This window comes from Neofelis nebulosa, chromosome 17, assembly GCF_028018385.1.
Source record: "Neofelis nebulosa isolate mNeoNeb1 chromosome 17, mNeoNeb1.pri, whole genome shotgun sequence".
NCBI classification, from domain to species: domain Eukaryota; kingdom Metazoa; phylum Chordata; class Mammalia; order Carnivora; family Felidae; genus Neofelis; species Neofelis nebulosa.
The window spans coordinates 54,659,535-54,680,582 of NC_080798.1; the positions used below are offsets into that span (position 1 = coordinate 54,659,535).

The 21,048-nt window shown below is 50.0% G+C and overlaps 1 protein-coding gene across 2 annotated transcripts in view; it reads right to left on the bottom strand.

Annotated features, from left to right (window-relative positions):
* Positions 1–4,056: 4,056 nt before the first annotated feature.
* Positions 4,057–21,048, bottom strand: part of CDYL2 (chromodomain Y like 2) — a 170,151-nt gene continuing 153,159 nt past the window's right edge. For both annotated transcript variants that reach the window (XM_058709493.1, XM_058709494.1), the window contains exons 5-7: positions 18,194–18,404; positions 13,273–13,416; positions 4,057–10,623 (exon numbers count right to left, since the gene is read on the bottom strand). In XM_058709493.1, the coding sequence (XP_058565476.1) occupies positions 10,465–10,623; positions 13,273–13,416; positions 18,194–18,404 (514 nt within the window). In that variant the 3' untranslated portion in view covers positions 4,057–10,464. The remainder of the gene's footprint in view (positions 10,624–13,272; positions 13,417–18,193; positions 18,405–21,048) is intronic.

Here is a 21,048-nt window from a genome sequence, read left to right on the forward strand (position 1 = left end):
TCATGTGAGAAACCAGAAGGACTTGACCCATCCTGCCCAACTTTCTCCTGGGCCCGAGCCTGCATATACTCGCACCAGAACACATCTGCCCTGAGCTCCCTGACTGGCGTCCCCAGCCTCTGCCCACGGCAGTTGCCAGAATAAGTACCAATATGGCTACTATCGATTAAGCAGCAATGGTGGGCCAACAGTGGTCCTGAAGATATGGGAGGGGGGTATTACGTAGGTATCTATCTAATCTCATATTTTATTTTTTTTAAGTTTATCTATTTATTTTGAGAGAGAGAAAGACCACAGGAGGAGCAAAGAGAGAGGGAGATAGGATCCCAAGCAGGCTCCACGCTGCCAGCACAGAGCCCAACGCGGGGCTCGAACTCATGAACCACGAGATCGTGACCTGAGCTGAAACCAAGAGTCTGTCGCTTAACCGACTGAGCCACCCAGGTGCCCCCCCAGCCTCATATTTTAAATAAATCTAATACATACATAATCTCATGCATATACATAAAGCTCATTTCATCACTACAGAGTGGTTATGTACCAACAAATTTTCAGAACATTTTATATTTAGGTAAAATCTCATTTATGTATGTATATAAGCTCATTTATATCTTCCATATATTTGTGTAAATCTTATATATGTAAAACATCACATATATGTAAATCACATTAAATCATTTGTGACTATCTGCCAGCTGTTCTAAAAATTATATATAATGATATTTGCATATAATTTCATTTATATAAATCTTATATATATAAAATCTTGCTTATATGTAAGAATCTCATTTAACCATTAGTGACTATATGTTATCAAGTACTTTAAATACTATGTATATAATTTCATTTATACATATACAAATCTCGTTATGCAAATCTGATATAATCATTAAAAAGGATATATGCCAACGACTGTTTTAAATATTATATATACAATCCAATTTTGTCATTTATATATTTTAATACATCTTATATATATAAAATCTCATATATAGTACAAATATGTGTGTGTGTGAATGTCATTTAATCATTAAAAAAAAAAATCCCTGTGAGGCAGACACAGGTGTGATCCCCAAAGACAGAGCAAGGTCAAACACCTGTGCATGTGACACCAGGTCTTGGCAGAGCTCCTGGTACCCCCCGCTCAGACCTGCTCTCCCAAAGCCCAGAGCTCTACCTGCCTCAGTTAGGGGCGATTCCAGCTTTCAGCTGCTCATGTCCCCAGTCCCAGGTTCGCCCTTGACTCCTCTCTCTCCCTGACTCCACAACCAGATCTTGGTCTGCCTTCAAAACAAGCTTGGGACCTCACTCCTTCTCAGCAACTCAAACGCCCCACCTCTGATTCAAGCCTTCATCACAGGCAGATGGACAATTGCAAGTCTCCTTCCGGCTTCCTTGCCCTCACCCCACTTTTGCCTATCGTCATAGGGCGAATCTGTTACATCACAAGTCAGTCCAGGCCACTCCCTTCCAGATCCTCCTGGGGCTCCCATCCTCACTTACAGGGTAAGTTGAGTCTTTACCACGACCCACAAGGCCCTACAGCATGTGCCTCCCACACTCAGCAACATGTTGAACTCACCACTTATAAGATCCTGAGTAGTTTCTAGGGGCAACACATCTAACATTTATTAAGAAGGGTTTTATAAGAATTTCTTTGGAAATTCCACCCACCATGGCACACACACACCTGGAAAGTAAATGAGGAGGCCTCCCTTTTTGTCTGAAATCAAAGGGGAATGGGGCTTCAGAATGGGGTGCTTTTATATGCACCCCCTAAAACTTAGGGGATGCAGTGGATTGACATCCGACACATGCCTGTGAAATTCTGTGACAAGAGACCTAGGCTGACCAGCTACTCCACCAGTGAGGCAGTCGCTGATGTTCAGGAGTTAGCATCTGCTTGCAGAGAAAGTGCCTGAGGTTTCCACGAGCCACATGTGACCCAGGCGTGGCAAAGAGCTGCCTTGGGGATTGTCTTGCCCTCAAGGGGCCAAAAGACTTCATCTGGGAACCGGCTGTAGAACTAGGTTCCTGGGGGGCTGGACAGAGACTGAAGGCTGACCATATAGGGTTCATTCGGCAATTTTAAGAGACTGGCCACCATCAACTGAAGGAGGTTGTCCAGAAACCCATACAAGTTCCCTGAGAGAGTGAGTCAGGTATAAATACCTGTGAGGCCCACGGAACAAAAACCCCATCAGGCAACAGCACAGTTTGGTCCCTGTCACCTCTTCCCTGCTCTCCCCTAACACAACCAGTAAAGGCAGTGAGGCTCAGCTAAAGTGAAGCCTTAACCTTGAACAACATCCACAACCTTGATTCTTAAACGGAACATGGCCACTTTTTAATCAGCTATTTTTTTAATTCAAGAATAGTTGACATATGATATTTGATTAGTTTCGGGTGTATAACATAATGATTCAACAATTCGGTACGTTACACAATTCTCACCACAATAAGTGTAGTAACTGTCACCACACAAAGTTATCACAATACTATTGATCACATTCCCTATGCTGTTCTTCTCATTCCTGTGAGTTATCTCTTTTGTAACTGGAACTTTGTACCTCTTACTCTCCTTCCCCTATTTTGCCTATCCCTCCCGCCCCCGTAATTATTGAATTGAGACGGTGTTTGTGACTTTAGGGAACTGTGATTTACCAGAAAGGCCCCGCAGCCTGTTTGTGTTTTCATCTAGGATCAGGGGTATCCCACGAACCAGACTTAGAGGGGACGTGGGGAAAAGAAAGAAAGTTGCTTTGGGGGGTGACACTCCATTCCTGCTTATTCACTACACCGGTGAGTCGTTTAATTGACCACATGTGAGTCCCGGCCCCTCTCTGTTCTTTGTTTCCTCAGCTATTTGGTGAAAGGGTTTTTGAGCAGGAAGGTCCCATCAGAGTTCGGCTGTGAGAGGAAGCCAATGGCACAAGGTTTGTCTTATAGACGTCACACTCGGGACATCGAAAGGCCTCGTCCAGGCTGCTGGAAAGACCAGAGGCAGTTAGAAGACAAGGGCTTTCCAGGCGTGATCTTGACCACTCAGGATGGAGTCAGGACCTTGCAGAAAGGGCAAAGAGGCACATAGAGCAACAACAAAGACAATGATGAGGACACCAAAAACAACGGAAAGAAAAAGGGCAGGATGGCCAGCTGAGGGAAGATCCTAGGCTCCAGCCAAGGCTGGCTGGCCCATGTGGACCGACAGATGGCCCGAGGGAAAAAGAGCGATCGGTGGTACACCATCTTCTCCACTCTGAGGGCACTCACAATTGGACGGGAAGGCGTCCTCTCCATTACTGCATCGTGGAGAGTTTGAGGATCGTGGCAAGATGACCCATTTTTCCATCGTTCCTAGACCCCAAGCTCCTGTGTGACAGGGACTGAGTAATCCCTGCCTTCCGACACCAATGTGGCACCCGAGACAGAGCAGGAGGCTCAACACTGCTGCTGGACAGACGGGCGGTTAGACCTTGACCTTGGGCGAATCCCTTTCCCAGGATCCCCTGTTGGCCAAGATCCCTGGAAAAACTCCTTCTTCCGCTCCCACAGCCCCTGGGATGTTGCCGGGGCCAGGCCTTGGAGGCCTGGCACCCCCCCCCCCCCCCCCGCAGCGTGCATCTCATAAGAGCCACGTGGTGATGATCGAAGAACAAGATCACGCGCATGGAAGGATTTTACATAATTCCACGGTGACAAAAATTGTCGCCAGCCACATATGGCGGCTAGGGTTGTGCAAGATCAAGCTCTATGGGGGTCATCTTTGGTGAGGAGGCAGCCCTGTGCAAGTAACCTTCCACGCATACCAGGGAAGGGATGAATGCTCCTATCAACCCCCCATGAAAGATAATCCCTCCCCCACCCCCATTCTACAGTCCTCTAGTGTCAAGCTATTGCTGCCCAGTAGCTACCAGCCTGGATCATTGAAGCCTCAAGCCGGGAACCCAGACACAACCTCGAAGTATCAGGGGTTTCAACCCTCTGGGAGCCCAGAAACTTCCCTGTTCAGAAACCACAGGTTTGTGAGTTTCATGCACACAAGCAAATGCTGACGAAGTTTCAACCTTTTTATTCAAAGCAGCTTCTCACAATGTATAAATACTGCATATTAGCACACATGAAAAATACAACTTCTAAGGCACCCAGAAATGTGTTCATACACGTTACAGGACCATTCACAAAGAGAGTGTACAATTTGCTCTAGACAGTCAGCATTTGATAAGTCAGAAGATTATTATCCCTCAGGACTGCACCCAGTCTCGGGAAATATTTACAACGCAGTGAGAAAGGGTCAGCTGTACCTGCTTTATAATTCTATGAAGTACTCATACTTACAAATATTCAGAACTAGTTAAAGACTCTCCCATGACAACCTGGCAAAATAAAACAAGTAGCCTAATTTGCAAAGGTCTCCTTGGATTTTGGTGTGTGTGCTACACCCATGATCAAATCCAAACACTCTTAGGGTGGGCTGGATAAGTTTTTGGTAGCCTGCTTCATTATCAGAAGTTTGGTAATAAGCCTTACCACTAGAATGTCCCTTCGTCAGTGTCGATCATTTCTCAACCAGTTAATGGATCGGTGATTTCATCATGAATGAGAAATGGGGCATCCCTTGGTGTGAGAATTGAGGGAAATTCTTCTCATGCCAAACAGGACATTGGAATGGGTCAATGAAGAACAAAAGGAGGTGGAAATTTAGCAACTGTGGGATGTTGCACAGTGTAGACACATTTTTTAAAACTCACACTGGAGGTTCCCATTCAGATGGAACAGTCTACACTGGTCAGGTCATCTGGAAGAATGCCAGAGCTCCACCTTCCATGATATGGATAAAGGCTGGGACTGCACAGCAGAAACACCCACCTGAGATAGCAAGTTTCAATCTGAGAAACTCATCTTCCAGAGCCTTCTCAAGGTGATAAATCCCTCTGCACGGCCAGCCAGGCTGGCGGAAGCGAGCAGCTTCTCTGTGCCATAAAGCATGCACACCTCTGTCTGGATGTGCCCACAGTCTATGAAACTCGGGTTTTGTTGGAATAATGGAATTCTTTGGTCCTTGGTTTTATGAAAGGCAATATTTTCACAATCCTGTCAATGTGGACATCAGCAAAATGACTTCCAGCTGGGACTCATGGCACAGGGACAAATTTAATACCAGATGGAACGTTCTACACCCTCCAAACTTCCCGGAGCCCCCTGAATGAGCTCCAGCGTCAGGCCAGGTGCTGGGCCAATGAGGCATGGTTAACCCAGGGAGACACCAGAGCTGAGGCTTAAGATCAGACGTCAGTTCTTCTGACTGCCTCACACACTGCAAACACTGGAAGCAAATCTCCACCCTGATGGTAGACTGTGTGAACGCTCACTAGAGCTGAACACAATAACTTGACTTCAGCCATACAACAGCTCTGGTCTCGAGTCACCTGTAAAGCCTTCGTAAGGAGAATCAGTTGGTAGCTACGGAAGTGCAGCCAACTGAAAGGAATCGTAAGTTTTTGCAAAAATTTAAGTCCAAATTCCAGACGGACTTAGGTCTCGGACACAGCGGATGCACCACCGATGAGCTCCGCGACTTCGACTCCATTAAAACGGCCCCTGGTGAAAGGACTCAGCTGATGTGATGTTCTTCATCTAGTTTGCCTTTGCCCTGCTAAACTCAGGTTTAGTATGGCTTAACACGCACAGTTCATCGATAAGACACTCAGGGCACATGGGAATGCTGATTACGTAACTGAAATTGACTTCAGATTGTCTACACAGTAAGACTCACATGTAAACTTTGTTAACACCTCTCAAGGAGTGCTGACCTCAGCCAGGCTGGATGGTTCCAGGTCAACCACAAGGGACCCAGGGTCAACCGCCAAGGTCAAGAGCAGGAAATGCCATTTGTTCAGAACAAATGATAGACCAGCAAGCCCTCCCTGTGACCATGTCTAAACCACGTGAATAGTACGAAGGTGGCTCCGGAAAACCTGTCCTCGGTCCATTCGTATGGTGAAAGATAAATCACCAAGGTGCCTATCTGGCCCCTGCTGCCATCAGCTCAACCAAACTCTTCGGATTAGCCATGACTTACAGACTGCACTGAGTCCATCAACATGGCTTACGTTGCTTGGAAGAAACAACCCGTATTACCCTTATTTTTATTTTTATTTTTTTTGCAACAAGCTTAAGGCTCTGTTCACAGACTCCATCAACTGCCACACAGTGAGACTTTATGGGGAGGTCCTAAACTACATATGTAGTTGCAAAGGTTGGCAAATTTACTGATCCTAATGGTAAGGCTTATCCACAAATTCAATACATTTTCAAATGATGCTTCAAACTCAACTACTTTGAGAAAAAGAAGATTAAACCTGCTCTCTGACAACACGAGAGCAGTAGATTCTAATGAGAAAACGGAATGAAACCATTGGCAACAAACCAGTATGCTATTTTTTGAAAGAACAAGTGATATTAATGGAAAAGATTGCCTAAAACGCATATCCTAACTTATCACAGAAATATAAAAGTTTATATTCTGAAAATAGATACTGTATTAAAGTCTGTAAGCATTTCAACCAAAATTTGCAGAAATAACTGAGCAACACTTATCTACAACAAAAATATACATGCAAGACAACCCCCAAATGGTTTCCCTTAAATATCTACAAAGGCAAAGTGTAGATTTTTAAAGATTATACAAAACCATTTACAGAGAATAAAATAAAATACTTAAGAAATCTCATTTAGAGTCTTAAATACTGTGTATATTAGTGAGAGTGTCTAAACTAATATGTACAACAGATCTAAGTGTCTGAATCCAGAAACACAGAAGAGAAGCGATTCTGCATTTTAAATATTCACTTAGGAAGATTTGAAGACGTTTCTCTTTGTTTCTCTTAAAAAATTGTTTTCCGCAGAAACTAGATTGGAAAACTGCATGAATGTGACTCAATTTCAAATTAAAAAAAGTTTACAAAATTTTCTAAACCAACAATTAATGGGAAACGCCATTCAGCTTTCAGTCAAGGCTATTTTTAAACGTGGATATTTGGAGCTACAGTTGTACTGATCAGGGTCCATTTTGATGACTACTTTCCCATCCTCATACCGAACTTCATACGGAAAAAAAACCTATTGTCATGCTTCAGAGAGAACACTTCCTAGTTTAGTATACAGGGAACAAGAATAACATTTTAAATCAATTCTCTGCTGCCTTCTCAAAGCTACCCAATTTCATTCTTAGAGGGTAGTTCTTGACAGTTTTTGCCCACAGACAGTATTTGAACGCAGGAAGGGGAATGTTGGGCACAAGGGCACTAGAGTGTGGTTTCTGAATGGTGGGGAGCTCTGACCAACTTGGCAAAGTTCTGCACAAAGTCCTCTTGGAACCGGAACTAAGTCTGGCAGTTCCACCACAAGACGCTGGGTGCTGACCACCAGGGGTTGGAGCAGAGAAGGGAGGGGAGTTCTAACGCATGGCTGACAGGATGGCAAAGAGTGGGTTGCCTAGAAGGTTCCTTGACTGAAGAAGTACTCTCAACTAACTTCCCACCCGTATCTGTTCTTCCAACCCCAAAGGTCATTCTGGGTTAGGTCTGCCAAGACCAGGCACAATTCCTCAGAGACCTGCCCTGGCTCTGGAAAGGGACAGACAGGGTGGTGTGGAGGTACAACAGGGTTCAGAGAGGGGAGAAAGGGTGCTACGGGTGGAGAGAGGGCTCTGTGACCGAAGATAAGAAGTGAGAGCCCGAGCCCCCCCCCCCCGCCCCCACCATCTCGAGAAAGCTGTTAGGATAAACCCTGACACATCCACAGCTCTGGCATTTTCCATGCCAGGTCAAATTGCTAAAAGTTACTTCGACAGTATCAAAACAACCATCCAGAAAGCGGAGAATTCAGCCATGCGGTCTACCCCACAGCAAACAGATTTAACCTACTTCTGCCCAATTGGTAGAACATCCTCCTCGAATAGACTGTATAGAAACAACCAAAACACAGACCGTCTTTTAAGACACCTCCTGTGGTACCCAGAACCGACAAACTGACGGCCAGGAAATCTACCTGAGTAACGGTTTCATATTCTTTCCTTATCATCAGAGATCTTTCAAATGTTCAGAAGTTTGGATCTGTGATATGTCCAAAGCTACAGGATTTCATGTTCTTTCAGCAGAGAAGAGAGGTGGACATTGATCCAAAGGAACTTCCAAACATCCTCTGCCAACCCTAACAAGAATCCAGACATTGCTTCTATAGACAGAAACCCATCTGCCCCCAGAAAGTACACAGAAAGCACGGGGCTCTTTCTTCAGAGGATTTAGCAGTGGTGAAGAGATTATCCGCACAACACATGGGAACGATGTCTGTCCAGGGGCTTGGGGAAAGCATACATTTGGTTTCCCAGAGGAAGAGACAGACCCGAGTGGAGATGGGACAGCAGGCATCTGGGCAAAAGCGGCTGTTTCCCTACAGTAATCCCTTATGGCCTAGGTCTGTGGTTCCTGCAGGATCCCACGGGGACCAAGCAGAGACAGGAGAAGAAGGGAGGGGAAGGCAAGAGGCTTCCTCTTCCCTGACCCTCCTGAGGTCATGGGCAACTCAAAAGGAGAGAGGCTGTCTATAGAGGGAACCATGGCCATTGTAAGGATCGCGTCCAGATGAACTCCACACGCACCATCTACAAGACCACGTCTCTAGCCATAGTGTAGATGCTCAACGTGTTCTTAAAACACAAAGCTCGGGGCCGTGAATCCCCTCCCATTGTATCTGCTCACCTTTAAAAGAGAAAGGGCCAGAAGGAGACAGGAAACTGTAGCAGGCCCTCCCTGTTTTCAACCTGCCTCCCCTTCCTCCACGGTGCCTGACACTCACGGTTCCACTCACTGTGTCCAACGAGGGCGGAGACAGGCGGGTGATCACAGAGGGAAAGAAAAGATGAGGCAAGCCGGGGAGCCTCTGAGAATACCCAGGGGTCGTCACGGACATGGAAAAATCCCACCATTCTGAGAATCTAACTGACCCACAGAAGGTTTAAGTCTCGCGCAGAACACCCTCCTATCCCGCTCCAAACTCAAGGTCTTAACCACTTCTCTGTAGCTGATCCATGGACTTTGGGCCGATGGTCTAAATTCAGATGCTGGGGTCCCCATGCAGCCCAGGGACCCTGGGACAGGAGACCTCATCCCTGGTTATTTCTCCCGGATGTAAGTAAATGATTCAGACCCACCAACAGCTCAGCAGAGTGGGAGCTGCTCCCCACCTCCCTGGATGGCCAGAACCAGACACTGCTGTCCACACGGAAGAAATGGACTCTGAAGTCTAAGCTCCATCGTTTGCCCCAAAGAGAAAAGACTCCCTCTAGACAACATGCAATCCCGAGGCAGGGCCGATCAGCTCTTCCTGACGTCACAAATTAGGGACTGGGTCTGTCTCAGTACCATTCAGGCTGGAGGCCCCTTTATCTCCTTCAAGGCAGCAGAGTGAAGAAAAAAACTCTCCCATAATTTCTCCCAACAACAAGTATGCAATTATTACAGCTGAGAACCATTTTACATGACGAGGATCTGCAAAGCTATTCCTTCTACCCACAGGGATCCTTTCACTTACATCTCTCTGAATTTTAATTCTGCGTGGTTCATTGCTAGAATGCACCAAACGGCATGAACCTCGTATGGGATTTGGTCCAGGGCAGTATGAAAATAATATCTGTGTCCACAACAGATATCATAATACATAAACAAAAATAAATAAATTAAATAAGGTTGATTAAAGAAAAACAATTTTTCCTAGTAGTTCATGTTTTTGTAAAACTAGCTTTACATATAATACACATAAATTATCAGAATTTCCACTTACATTGTTTTAAAAATATATATTTAACAAAACATTCCTAAACGTACAACATCTAGGTTTGCAAATCACTCAACTGGGTTTTAAGACCAAGCCCTAAAAGTCACACAGATTTGCATCAGAGAGAACAGTGAGGCTGGCTCTACACAACTGTTTTCGCTCATCGGTCTGGAAATTCCCTAAGATGGACCGTCCCCTGTCACCGGATCTGCACTTAACCGGAGAGAGCCATACAGCCAAGTCTCCAAAGCAGAGGCACTGTGTAGACGCAGCCTGAGTCAGAAGGAAGGGGCAGACCGGTCTTCCGCTTCCTGGACCAGGGTGGTGCATTTCGGCGAGTGGGGACCGACTGGCAGAGGCCTGGGAAGATATAGCCCTCGATAGCTCTCTAGCCAGTGGAAGGACGGGTGGGGGGAGGGCCTGGGGGAGGCCAAGTATGCTGAGTTTCCCATCTGTTATACAAAATCAAACCAATGCAGAACAACCAAAGGACAGGAGGAAATGGACACGAGAGAGACACCCTGACAGACCCCTCAGCCAGCACACTCTGTGCTCCGATCTCCGAGGCACGGCGCAAAGCTGGAAGTCAGGTGCCCTCGAGCGTGGGGGCGAGTGGCCGGGGGCTCCTCAGACTTCGTAAATTTTGTCCTGCAGGTAGCTGAACAGGGAATCCAGGCCCTTGGAAGAACTCCAGAGCTGCTTGAGCATGAGGCATTCTTTCTCGTTCACGTCTTCGAGCACAGATTTCAGGAAGCTCCGAACGAGGCATTTCGACTCCTCCAACACCTGAAGGGAAACGCATGAGCCTCGTTAGCCGGCCCCGGGAACTCTGCTCCAGGAGAACATACTTGGCCTATGAAGCACCAGCTAACCTTCCGATGCCCAAAGCCAGAAGAGACTGCCTCCTGTAGTCCGGAACTTCCCAGGCCTGTGACCCCAGCGATGCCAGGGATGGATTCCAGGCATGCCAAGATGTTGAGCCCTCGGCCCCTGGGATGGCCGTGGGGGGGAGGGGGACCCGTGTTACCCCCGACCGCAAGAGCTTTGTCCTTTCCCCGAGGGTCTGACACAAACTCAGTATCATTCTGTACAGGCAGCATGAAAAAGATTGGGAGACACCCGACTTCACCTCCCCGTGCTTCTCTGTCACCTGTGAAACAGCAACAATGACACCTGGCTTAAGGATGGCTGGAACCACAGAGTAAGATAACGAACGGACACGGACAGCTGTCAAAGTATCCATCGGCCCAATATCAGTGGCGATCGCGGCAATAATCAATAACAATTTGCAGCAATTGCAGCGAAGGGTGAGAACAGCAATGACAGATAGTAATAATGCCACCGTACTACAGTAACAATAATAATGGTAATTAATGTTAGTAATGTGGTGGTGAGAAGGGGAATGGTGGTGACGATGCCAGGGTGTTAGGACAGTGATGTCCGAGGACAGCAACGAGAGCAGTGACGTTGGTACGAGTGGTAATAATGGTAATGATCCTCATCAGAGTGATGAGTGACAACGACCCGACAACGACAACGACCAGATCAGAGTAATAACAACAAGGCCACCACAATCACTACTGACCAACAGGCTGCATGAGAAGTACTCTCCCTGCTTTCTCTCATTTCTTCCTCACGATAACTCCATGAACAGGTAGTATTTTTGTCACCACATGACGGATAAAGGAAGTCCAGGTGCCCAGGGCTGCGTGACAGACGTGGCCTGCAGTCACCTGGCTGACCCGGACGGACCGCTGCCTCGCTTGGGCACAGCCGCCGTGGGGCCGTCAGGCCCCAGGCATCCTTGCACCGGCCGCGACCACCCTGTGCTGATGTCAAGGTTTCGCCTCATGCTCTCCCAAGGTGCTTTCAAATAGAAAAAGCTTTCAAATAAAAAAATAGAGACAGGAGCTCCCTTGCTCAAGCCGGCCGGCAGGGAGCTGGGGTCTTCCTCCTCGGCCTGGGCTGGAGGCCGCCTCCTGCCTCACAGGTGTTCCCTTGCAGAACACTGTCTCCCAGGCCGTAGGGCAGATTCCTTTCTCAGGCAGCTCACCCCAAAGCTCCTGATTTCAGGACTATCGACAGGAGACATTTCCTTGCAGTATTTCTTCAACAGCTTGTTCCCCTGAGTACGTCCACTGCCCAAAGGCCAGACTTCTTGCGGAGGTTGGGGCGGGGCGGGGGGGGGGGGGGGGACCTTGAGGCCTTTGTCCTACCTTCCTTTTCAGCTTCAGTGTCCCTCCAACACCCCGTGTACCTGCATAGACTGCTATGAGCCGCTGCCTAAACCCCGCAGGAGTTTTCGGACTCCTGTGACCTCACTCACACCACTTCCTCCGCTGAGAATTTCTACACGCGTCTCCGGGTAGCTGATCCTAGAGGTCATCGGCTTTTTTCTGCCCGGGAATTCCCGAGACATGGGATTGTCTGTGCTCAAGTCAGGAAGGGTCCCCGGCAAAGTGGGATGAGCTGGTCACCGCAGTTATCAGGAAAATTAAAAGAGAATCCACAGAAAGAGGTCAGCGGAAGGTGTGGCCCACACTAAATGTTCACCAACGATGCGGGCCCAGGGCCACTCTGTCATCCTCACTGGCTTCCAGGGAGCAGAGCTTACACACAGTAGGTGCCCGATCGAGGCCGATGAGGCATATCATGAAGCAGCATGGCAGCCGGGGGCGAGGGGCGACGGGCAGACGGAGACAAGGAAGGGGTGCTCACGGGTCTGACCCCGTAACTCCAGCCCAGCAGCCCCCTGACTCTGGAGGACACAAGGAGGCTCTCCCTCACGTGGGCCCTTTTCTCCCAAATCACCTTTCTCATTTCCTAGACCAGCCCTGTGGCTCCAGGAACAGCCTCCGCTCCACCCGTACTGTGGATATTTCCGTACTGTGCTCAGAGTGACTTTTATGAGATAAAATCGACACTTAATTAAAATCGGGCGCCTCTGCAGAGGTGTTATTTATTTATCTGTTTCTCGGTGTGTCTTCAGAGTCCAATGGTGATGTTTAAATGTGCCAAGCGCTCAGTGGGCAGAAGTGAAATACGAAGGCAGATACGCTGGTTTCTCTCATCTCCCGGATGGCTTAAAACCCTTGGTCCTTATTTGCCTTTGTTTCTCATATTCTTTAAAAACTACAGATGTTTTGTGCTTTTGTGCGTGTCTAGGACTTTCTTTTAAGGCAACGTACTCTACCCCAGAATATAAATCTCTGCTGTGTAGTTTTCAAACTGGAAATTATGGGGAATATATCTAAGGATGCGGATTTTCTCTCTCCGGGTTTAAGCTCCTGGCACCGAGAAGAGGCATCTATGGCATTGTTACACATACACCCTGCGTGACCTCTGGCAAGTCAGTCAGTCCCTTCCAGACTCATCACCCGCATCTGTAAAATGGGTCTGTTGCAAGGACAAGCACACAAAGACACAGGAACTCACCACTGCGCTGCAGGATGCCATCTCCTTGACCCGCAACATGACCTCCTGGCTGAACGTGGTTGGCCAGAAGACCTGGGACACAAGTCCCCTGCTGCACGCCTCCTGGGCAGTGAGCTTCCGTCCACAGAAGAGCATCTCATTGGCCTGAAAAAAGCAAAGGCAAAGGGAAGGCTGAGAGCCCAGAGTGCCTCCCACTTCTGCTAGCGAGGCCTGGGCTTGACACGCACAACTGTCCCGGCTCCCGAAGGCAGGGTCATCATCAGCTGGGAGGGTCAGATAAGCTTTGGGAACTGCTTGAAGACATCTGTGTCTGTGCACATGCTTCTGATCAGAGGGTCCACAGCTTTCTTTAAATTCCCAACAGAAGCCGCGTACCTACTGTGGGTCCGTCTGCCCGACACCCCTCCCCATGTCTGGAGGCGGACCCAAGCAGTCGGCTTACACCTCGGGCGGCGTCCATTTCGGTGCTGAACACATATCTACCCTATGCGATAAAGCCCTAAGCTGGAGGTGAGGGGAAAGAATCTTTCTCCCTGCCTGGTCGATGCTCAAGTCAAAGAGCCCAGGGCCACCCCCTGCCGTGTCCCCACTCTTTGGAGAAGTGGGTCCACCAAGAAAGGAAGGATGGAGGACAAGAGTCTTGACTGGGCTGGGATTCCTGGACCCCAGCGTCAGGCTCCGCCTCTGGATACGCAAGTTATGACAACCAGTGCGTTCTTTTAAAGCCCCTTTAAACCAGTTAAGGTGCTTCCATCACTGGCAGCCAAAAAGGTCCTAAATAATACCCTAATACTAAAGCAGAGAGGTGCGTCTCTCCCAGTGGCCCAGGGCTGTGCCCAGTTGTGAAGAGCCAAAAGCACCCTCCCCGCCCCACCTCCCCCTGCCCACTCGCCTTCCGTGGTTTCCTTTTGAACCCCAGTCCTCAAAGAATTTCCTCTTGCTTTGTAGTTCACAGCTGCCGTACCTGTTCTGGGAGGAGCCTAATGGAGGGGGTCCCAGGCACTGACAGCACAGTGCACCCACCACTGCGACTTCCCGAGTGACTCTCCCACTGATAACTAGGATGGAAGGGCTACCGCCAGGTGATGGGGTCCCCATCTCCTTCAGGATAAATCCCCGCCTCCTGCACGCAGCACACAATCCCTTCCCTGACCGGCCATCCATCCGCCTGCCCCCTGCATGCTTAGCCGCTCTCGGATCGATGCTCACATGCCAGGTTCTCGCAGCTGCTGGATCTACATGTGTGTTTTTCCCTTTGTTCCGGTTGTCACTGATGGGTCGTGATGACCCAGAGGACCATCTTTCTATGCCGGGGTAGAGACATTTATCAAGCTGGTAACGAGCCTACAGCATACATCTGGTTAGAGGTCTGAAGACAAATATATGTCATTATACTTATTTAGAAACACCTCTGTCTCGGGAAGGGGAAACCAAAGCGAGGAACTCAATAGAAGGAGCCAAACAGGACACGGTCGGCAAGAACACGTCTCAGTCAGCAACATTCTTGGAGTTTCAGAAATGGTTGAAATAAAAGAGAGACAGAAAGAGATAAGGCTGTACAGTGTTCACATTTTTGCAACCACAGAGGACGGGGAGGAACAGGAGTGGCACTGAGTTCGGGCAGAGCACAGTGGCCGAGATCAAAAGGGAAAGTGTTTGCTTCCTGGGCTCCCCGCCTGCCTCATTTTTCTGCCACTGCTGAGACCGTGAGCGGCCTCGAGCAGGCCCCAAGGTCCTGAATCCGAATGGCCTTACCGACCCCCTGCTGGCCCTGCCCTGTGGATGGGCTGGTGCCGTGGGCATGGGCTGTTGGGGGTCTCCACTGATCTCGTCCTTGCTCCTCATCTCTCGTGCCACCATCAGAGAGTGACGAGCCCACACTGAAGGCGTACAACGGGGGTGCCCATTCTTGCAGACTCACGCGGGGGGTGCCCCTCTGGGGGCCTTCCCTAACCACCTCTGAACCTCACCACAGTATAGCAGTGTGGACGCTTACGAGTCTCTTCCCTTCCCAGGTAGGAAAGCCAAGGTTAACGGAACCGGGGCAGAGGGAAGCATGGGCCGCAGATCAGACACCCCTGCTCCGCCTCTGGCTTTGCCCTGTGACCCTATGCAAATCTCTTTGCCTCTCTGAATCTGTTTATTCATCTCTGAAGTGGGTACCAATTACCTACCACCTGTGAGGATCCAACGAGACAACAGAGAGCAGGGAAACACCACGCCAGCCATGCATCAGCGCCCACAGACAGGATTTTCAGGGACGGAGCCCCCCGTGTTACTCATCTTTGCACTTCTTTTTTTTTTTTTTTAATTTTTTTTTCAACGTTTTTTATTTATTTTTGGGACAGAGAGAGACAGAGCATGAATGGGGGGGGGGCGCAGAGAGAGAGGGAGACACAGAATCGGAAACAGGCTCCAGGCTCCGAGCCATCAGCCCAGAGCCTGACGCGGGGCTCGAACTCACAGACCGCGAGATCATGACCTGGCTGAAGTCGGACGCTTAACCGACTGCGCCACCCAGGCGCCCCTCATCTTTGCACTTCTAAGCAGGGAGGGCAGAAAGGCCTGGTGCCTTCCGGGAGCTCGTTGAGGTTTGTGGGCTCAAAGAAGGAGCAGCACCTGCTAGGCTATCACCTCACTGCCTCAGTTTCTCTGCAGAACGGAGGGCAACAGGACCTACCTTTGCAGGTGTTGAGAAAGAGTGAGTGAGACCATCATGTGGAAAGTGACCAGTAAACTAGCCCGCGTGTGATGGTGAGCACAAGCTTGGAGAATCCTGCTGGGACAACCCACTCAGTCCTCTGCCATCAAAGTGCCCATGTGGTTCTGGTGTGTGATGGCAATACAGTGGACACGTTGTGCAGAGTGCAGGCATCAAAGGGATGGCAGGGAGTGCCAAAATGATCGGGCTTCCCTGTGCAGGAGTTCAGTACCAAGAGCACTTCACTAGGGGCCCCACTAACTCCCGGAGGTAGCTGGCGCCTGAGGGTTTCACCCAAGGACCTCAGCCTGAGGAGGGGAGGCTGGGGGGGGGGGGGGGGGAGGGGAGACCGAGAATATCCGGAATCCTACGGATGGAAGAGGCACAAACCTTGGTCTGCTCAGCAGGTGGTGGCCACACTGAGCCCACAAGGCCTCGGAAGTCACACGGGAGTTAACCTTTCCGAGTTGTGGGATGTGAACATCAAGGCCAGAGACCAAACACGAGAAGGAACCAGAAGGCCTGGGTCATTCAAACCTTTTGCTCCTTGCCAAAGGGCTCCAACTCAAACCAGAAGACCCCCCCCCCCACCCCCCGCCACGAAAGGCTTTGTGAGAGACAAACAGATAGATTACCGGAGGGTCAAGAAGAAGCCGGGAATGGAGAGAATGGAGGAAAGAGTTTCCAGGAGCATCTGTCACAGGCAGAGCAAGCAGACAATGTCAGGGGTGACCACAGGCCCACCACGCTCAACTAACAGGATGTCACAGGTGTCCCTTGCAATGGAATGTGGCCAGTTTTTTCTCCAGTATCAGACAAGAAAGAGCACCTACACCTGCATATGTGGGTGCTGGGACTTTCCAGAACTGGTCTGGAGGTCCTTCTTGGAGGGACAAGCCATTAGGAGGAGACTCAAGTTGATTTCAGACAATAGGGTCTTGGTCAAACAAACACCACACACACACACCCCCCTGCCCCCAATTTCAGACTCACTCCTCGGAGGCGGGTCCTCCTTTGGAACACACTGGTTAAGAGCACAGACTCTGAAGCCAGACAGTTTGTGGCTCAGATGCCACGACTGCCCCTCCCACTGTGTGACCCTGCACAATTCACCCTCCCCGAGCCTCAGCCTCCAATCTGTCAAGTGGGGATGACAACAGCCCTACCTTACAGGGTTGTAGGAGGATGGACTGAGTTAGCAGCCATCAAGCACTGGCCACGGGAAGTGCTTTCCAAGTGTTAGCTGTTAGTTATTATTACCGGCCCCTGACCACACCTGCTTCTGGCTATTGGCGCAGAATCTGTCCGCAGCCTGCCGTGAACGCCACCACTCACTCAGACACCCCTCTGCCTGTCGACACGGGACTCAGTAGGTTCCTCAACGTCTCCAGTTTAGCTTGCCATCTGTGTGATGGAAACCGCAACACAGGTTCTCCAGGTGGAACTCGCCTTGTGATCACCCAAAATCCCCTCCTGCTTGTGGGACACGCAGCAAGACTACATTTCCCAGCCTCCCTTGCAGATAGGTGTGGCCACGCCACGGAACCCTGGCCCCTGAAAAGTGAGCGGGGACGAAGATGCCCTTTGCAGCCAGGCCCCTGAAAATGCCCAGCCTCTCTCTTCACGTCCACTGGCCAAAGCGGAGGTACATCTACCAGATGGAAGACGCCTGGGCCCCCAGTCAGTGTGGACGGCTGGACTGCAGCAAGAGTGAGGAAGAAGTTTTTGTTGTTTGGACCCTAGGATTGTGGGATCGTTTGTTAGAGCACACAGTCCATTCTGATACGGGATCTTATCAGGCTGTTGTGAGGAATAAATGAAAAAAATAGATGCAAAGTGCTTGAACTTAGTTCAGTTCGCTCAGACGACTTCGTGCTTTAACTAGTTGAGTGCTTATTATGTGAACTAACTGAATCGAGTTAACTCGGTTACGTAAACAAAGTGTATGTTTGGTAAGCAAACATCGCCATCATCTTCTCCGCCTTGGCCACACCCGCCAGTGCCGTCTGGCACCAGCATGGGAAGGCTCCAAGATCAGCCTGCCCTCCTCCCAGCTGCTCTGGGGAGGCAGAGGAAGCAGAGACAGTCAGCAGATTCCGCCACGAGGGGCACCCCCGAGGTCCTTATTCATATGAAGGGCCATATCCTAAACCCAGGACACAGAAGGGGTCTTGTCGGGATCCCAGAGAGGGATCTTGCCCAAGGACCGAGGAGGCTTACCAGTGCGACGCCCAGGATCTGAGGGAAGGTGTATGAGGAGCAGCCAGCGGGCGTGAGGCGGATGGTGGCATACGGGGTCTGAAACCAGGCCTTCTCGCTGGCCCACACGATGTCGCAGAGGGGCAGGATAGAGGCACCGAGGCCCAGGGCAGGCCCGTTGATGGCGACCACGATAGGCTTCTTAAACTGGATAAAGGCCTTCACAAAGTCCCTGGGAGAAAAGAGAAGACCCTCTTTAGCAGGTGACCAGGCTTGCCGAGACCTATTTGACACCCTTGAACCTACCGAGGCTGCGACAAGCTTCCCCAGTGCTGCCTGGCACCCTCCGGTCATCAGAGGGAAGAGGGTGCCAGGCAAGCGTCTCATCCTCCTGGACACTGAGCCACTGAGCTGCAGTCACAGGCCTGGCACACTTGGTGGTTGGTGGCAGGTTTTCAGAAAGAAATTCATGGGCGTGACCTCCTTTCCCAGTTTGCCCAGATGGTCCTAGGTCATGCCCATTGTCCCAGTACTGCACTCACTCCCTGGATATTGACAAACTGTAAATATCCTAAGGAAGCCAACCTGAACGTCAAGGTTCAGAACCAGAAAGAGAACACAAAGGAGGCATATGTGAACACAAAGAGAGAAGGAAAGTTCTGACGGCCCTGGCCGAGGGTGGAAAGGCTGGTGTTGGGAAGTATGAATCCTCAATATTGGAGGTATTCCAACTTTGGCTGGATGAGCACTTTGGGTGTAGAAAGAAAGAAACTCAAGCTTCAGATGGTGGTCACAGGTGAGGACTGATGATATTTAACATTTCTTTCAGTCCTACGATTGTCTTACTCTGAATGACCCAAAGGGATGCCAGACTCATCAAGGGCTGATGAGGATCCACACGTTAGGGTGGCTTCGACCAAAAGTGGGGAAGGACACTGGGCATGGAGACATGAGGCATCTGGGATCATGGCTCTGGGATCAGGAGACATTTTATCACCCTGCCCTTCTGCAGTGAGCAAAGTTCCTGCGTGCATCTGTACCTATTAAGCAGAGACACCTCTCTCTACTTCCTCTGCCCTAGAATGCCTTTCGCCCTTCCCCTAGCTGCTATATAAGATCTATAAAATGTTAATATTCATCTGGACGTGGAGGAAAGATCCAAGATGTCTAGTAAAGCCTGCATCCTTCATTATTCCCAGGTAGAAGACGAGAAACTACCGAGACCTCAAAAGAATAAAATCCACACTCCTGACCATGACCTTGGTCTGCTTCTGCTCACCGCTCCAGGCACATCTCGTCTCCCTCGTGCCTGCTCATGATGCGTGAGCTGCACGGGCCTTCTGAGAGTTCTTGGCAGACACCAGTGTCACGATTTGCAATTATCCTCATTACTTGCTTGCTTACTTGTTTTTGGATTCTCTTCCCTCTCCAGCTCCTTACGGAAACCCACAGGTCTGCCTTGTGCACGGCTTGGCGCCCATACGTACCGGAGTTCACACTCAGCAAACGATTGCCGAACGAACAGAGGAGCAATCTCTGATGGAGACTGAAGATGGAAGACGTGCGGCAGGGACACACTAGCTGTTCACCAGACCCGATTTCCCTTCCCTCCTCTTCCCGAGTCTGCTGCTGGAGCACATTTCCCCCTCCCTGGCAGATGGCTGTGGCCAAGGAACGAAACTCTGGCCAATGGAATGTGAATGGAAACCATACGCACACTTCCAGCCCGTGCACGGAGACCTCCCGCCATGCGGTCTGCAAGCCCTCTCACCTTGACAGGCATGGCAGTCTTGGAAGGCACGTGCTGAGCCACAAGATGGAAGGAGTCTGTGCTCTTGAGTCACACTTGGAGGACAGCCATGGGCTGATAAGTAACATCTGTTTCAGGTTCCCATATATAAGAAGTAGAGTTCTATCACAACTGAGCCATTACATACATTTGGGGTTCATTCATTACAGCAGCTAATACTTCACTAATACAAATGGCTGGCTGATTTATCCTTTCTCAAGGATTAGCATTTCCCCCCAATCCTCACCAAGAGATGTGGGCACCACAGTGATAGGTTGGGGTTGGATTCAACTGTGAGAAGACTGTCTCACGACCTATACGTTGCCACGTAAGTCTCACCCTTAATCCAGGCTGGAGGCGTCCCATCTCCTGACTCCTGAGCAGCGATGTGTGAGTCGAGGGGGGAGTCCTCTCAGCCACTGCCGGCCCCACTGCAGCTCACCCCCAAAAGGATGCTGCTGCATTCTGGCACCGTGGCCCTCGGATTCCTGGTTTTCTGGTGGCCTCCTTCCCAGCCTGACTTCCTAACTTCAAGGCTTTAGTCACTGGCCTTAACATGTGATTTCTACCAAATGTAATTTGGAGGCTGCACGGTACGTGGGGCTTCTTGGCAGGGTCCTTGGAACCACAGGGTCTGAGTGATTTGGGGCCAACGTTCCACATCTAAACCCCCTCATACACAATTTCAGGACCTTGCATCTTGGAGCCGGGAAGGAGTTCAGAAAGTCGTCGGGCCAAATCTTCCATTCAGTGCAGGATTCCCTTCCGGGCATCCTGAGGACGCACCAGACCCCAGCTGCTGTGGAACACTTTGAGTAAAGAAGTTCTTCCCTATCAAGACGCCTCCCCACTGTGGACCTCTTGCAGGTCCAGTCTGCCCCAATATGCACAGGGCAGCCCTTCGGGAATTCACCTCCGCCCTCATGACCGTACGGAAAGCACACTGCGCTGGAGCCCAGAACCCTTCCCTCTGCGGTCTCCAACCTGAGCCCTGTGCAGAAGCATTAAGTACCCCGAGGATGGCTAAGGGGACCGAGTGTGCCCAGCTCTGCCCCTGCACCCCCACCCCATCCTGTTCTTGTCTAAG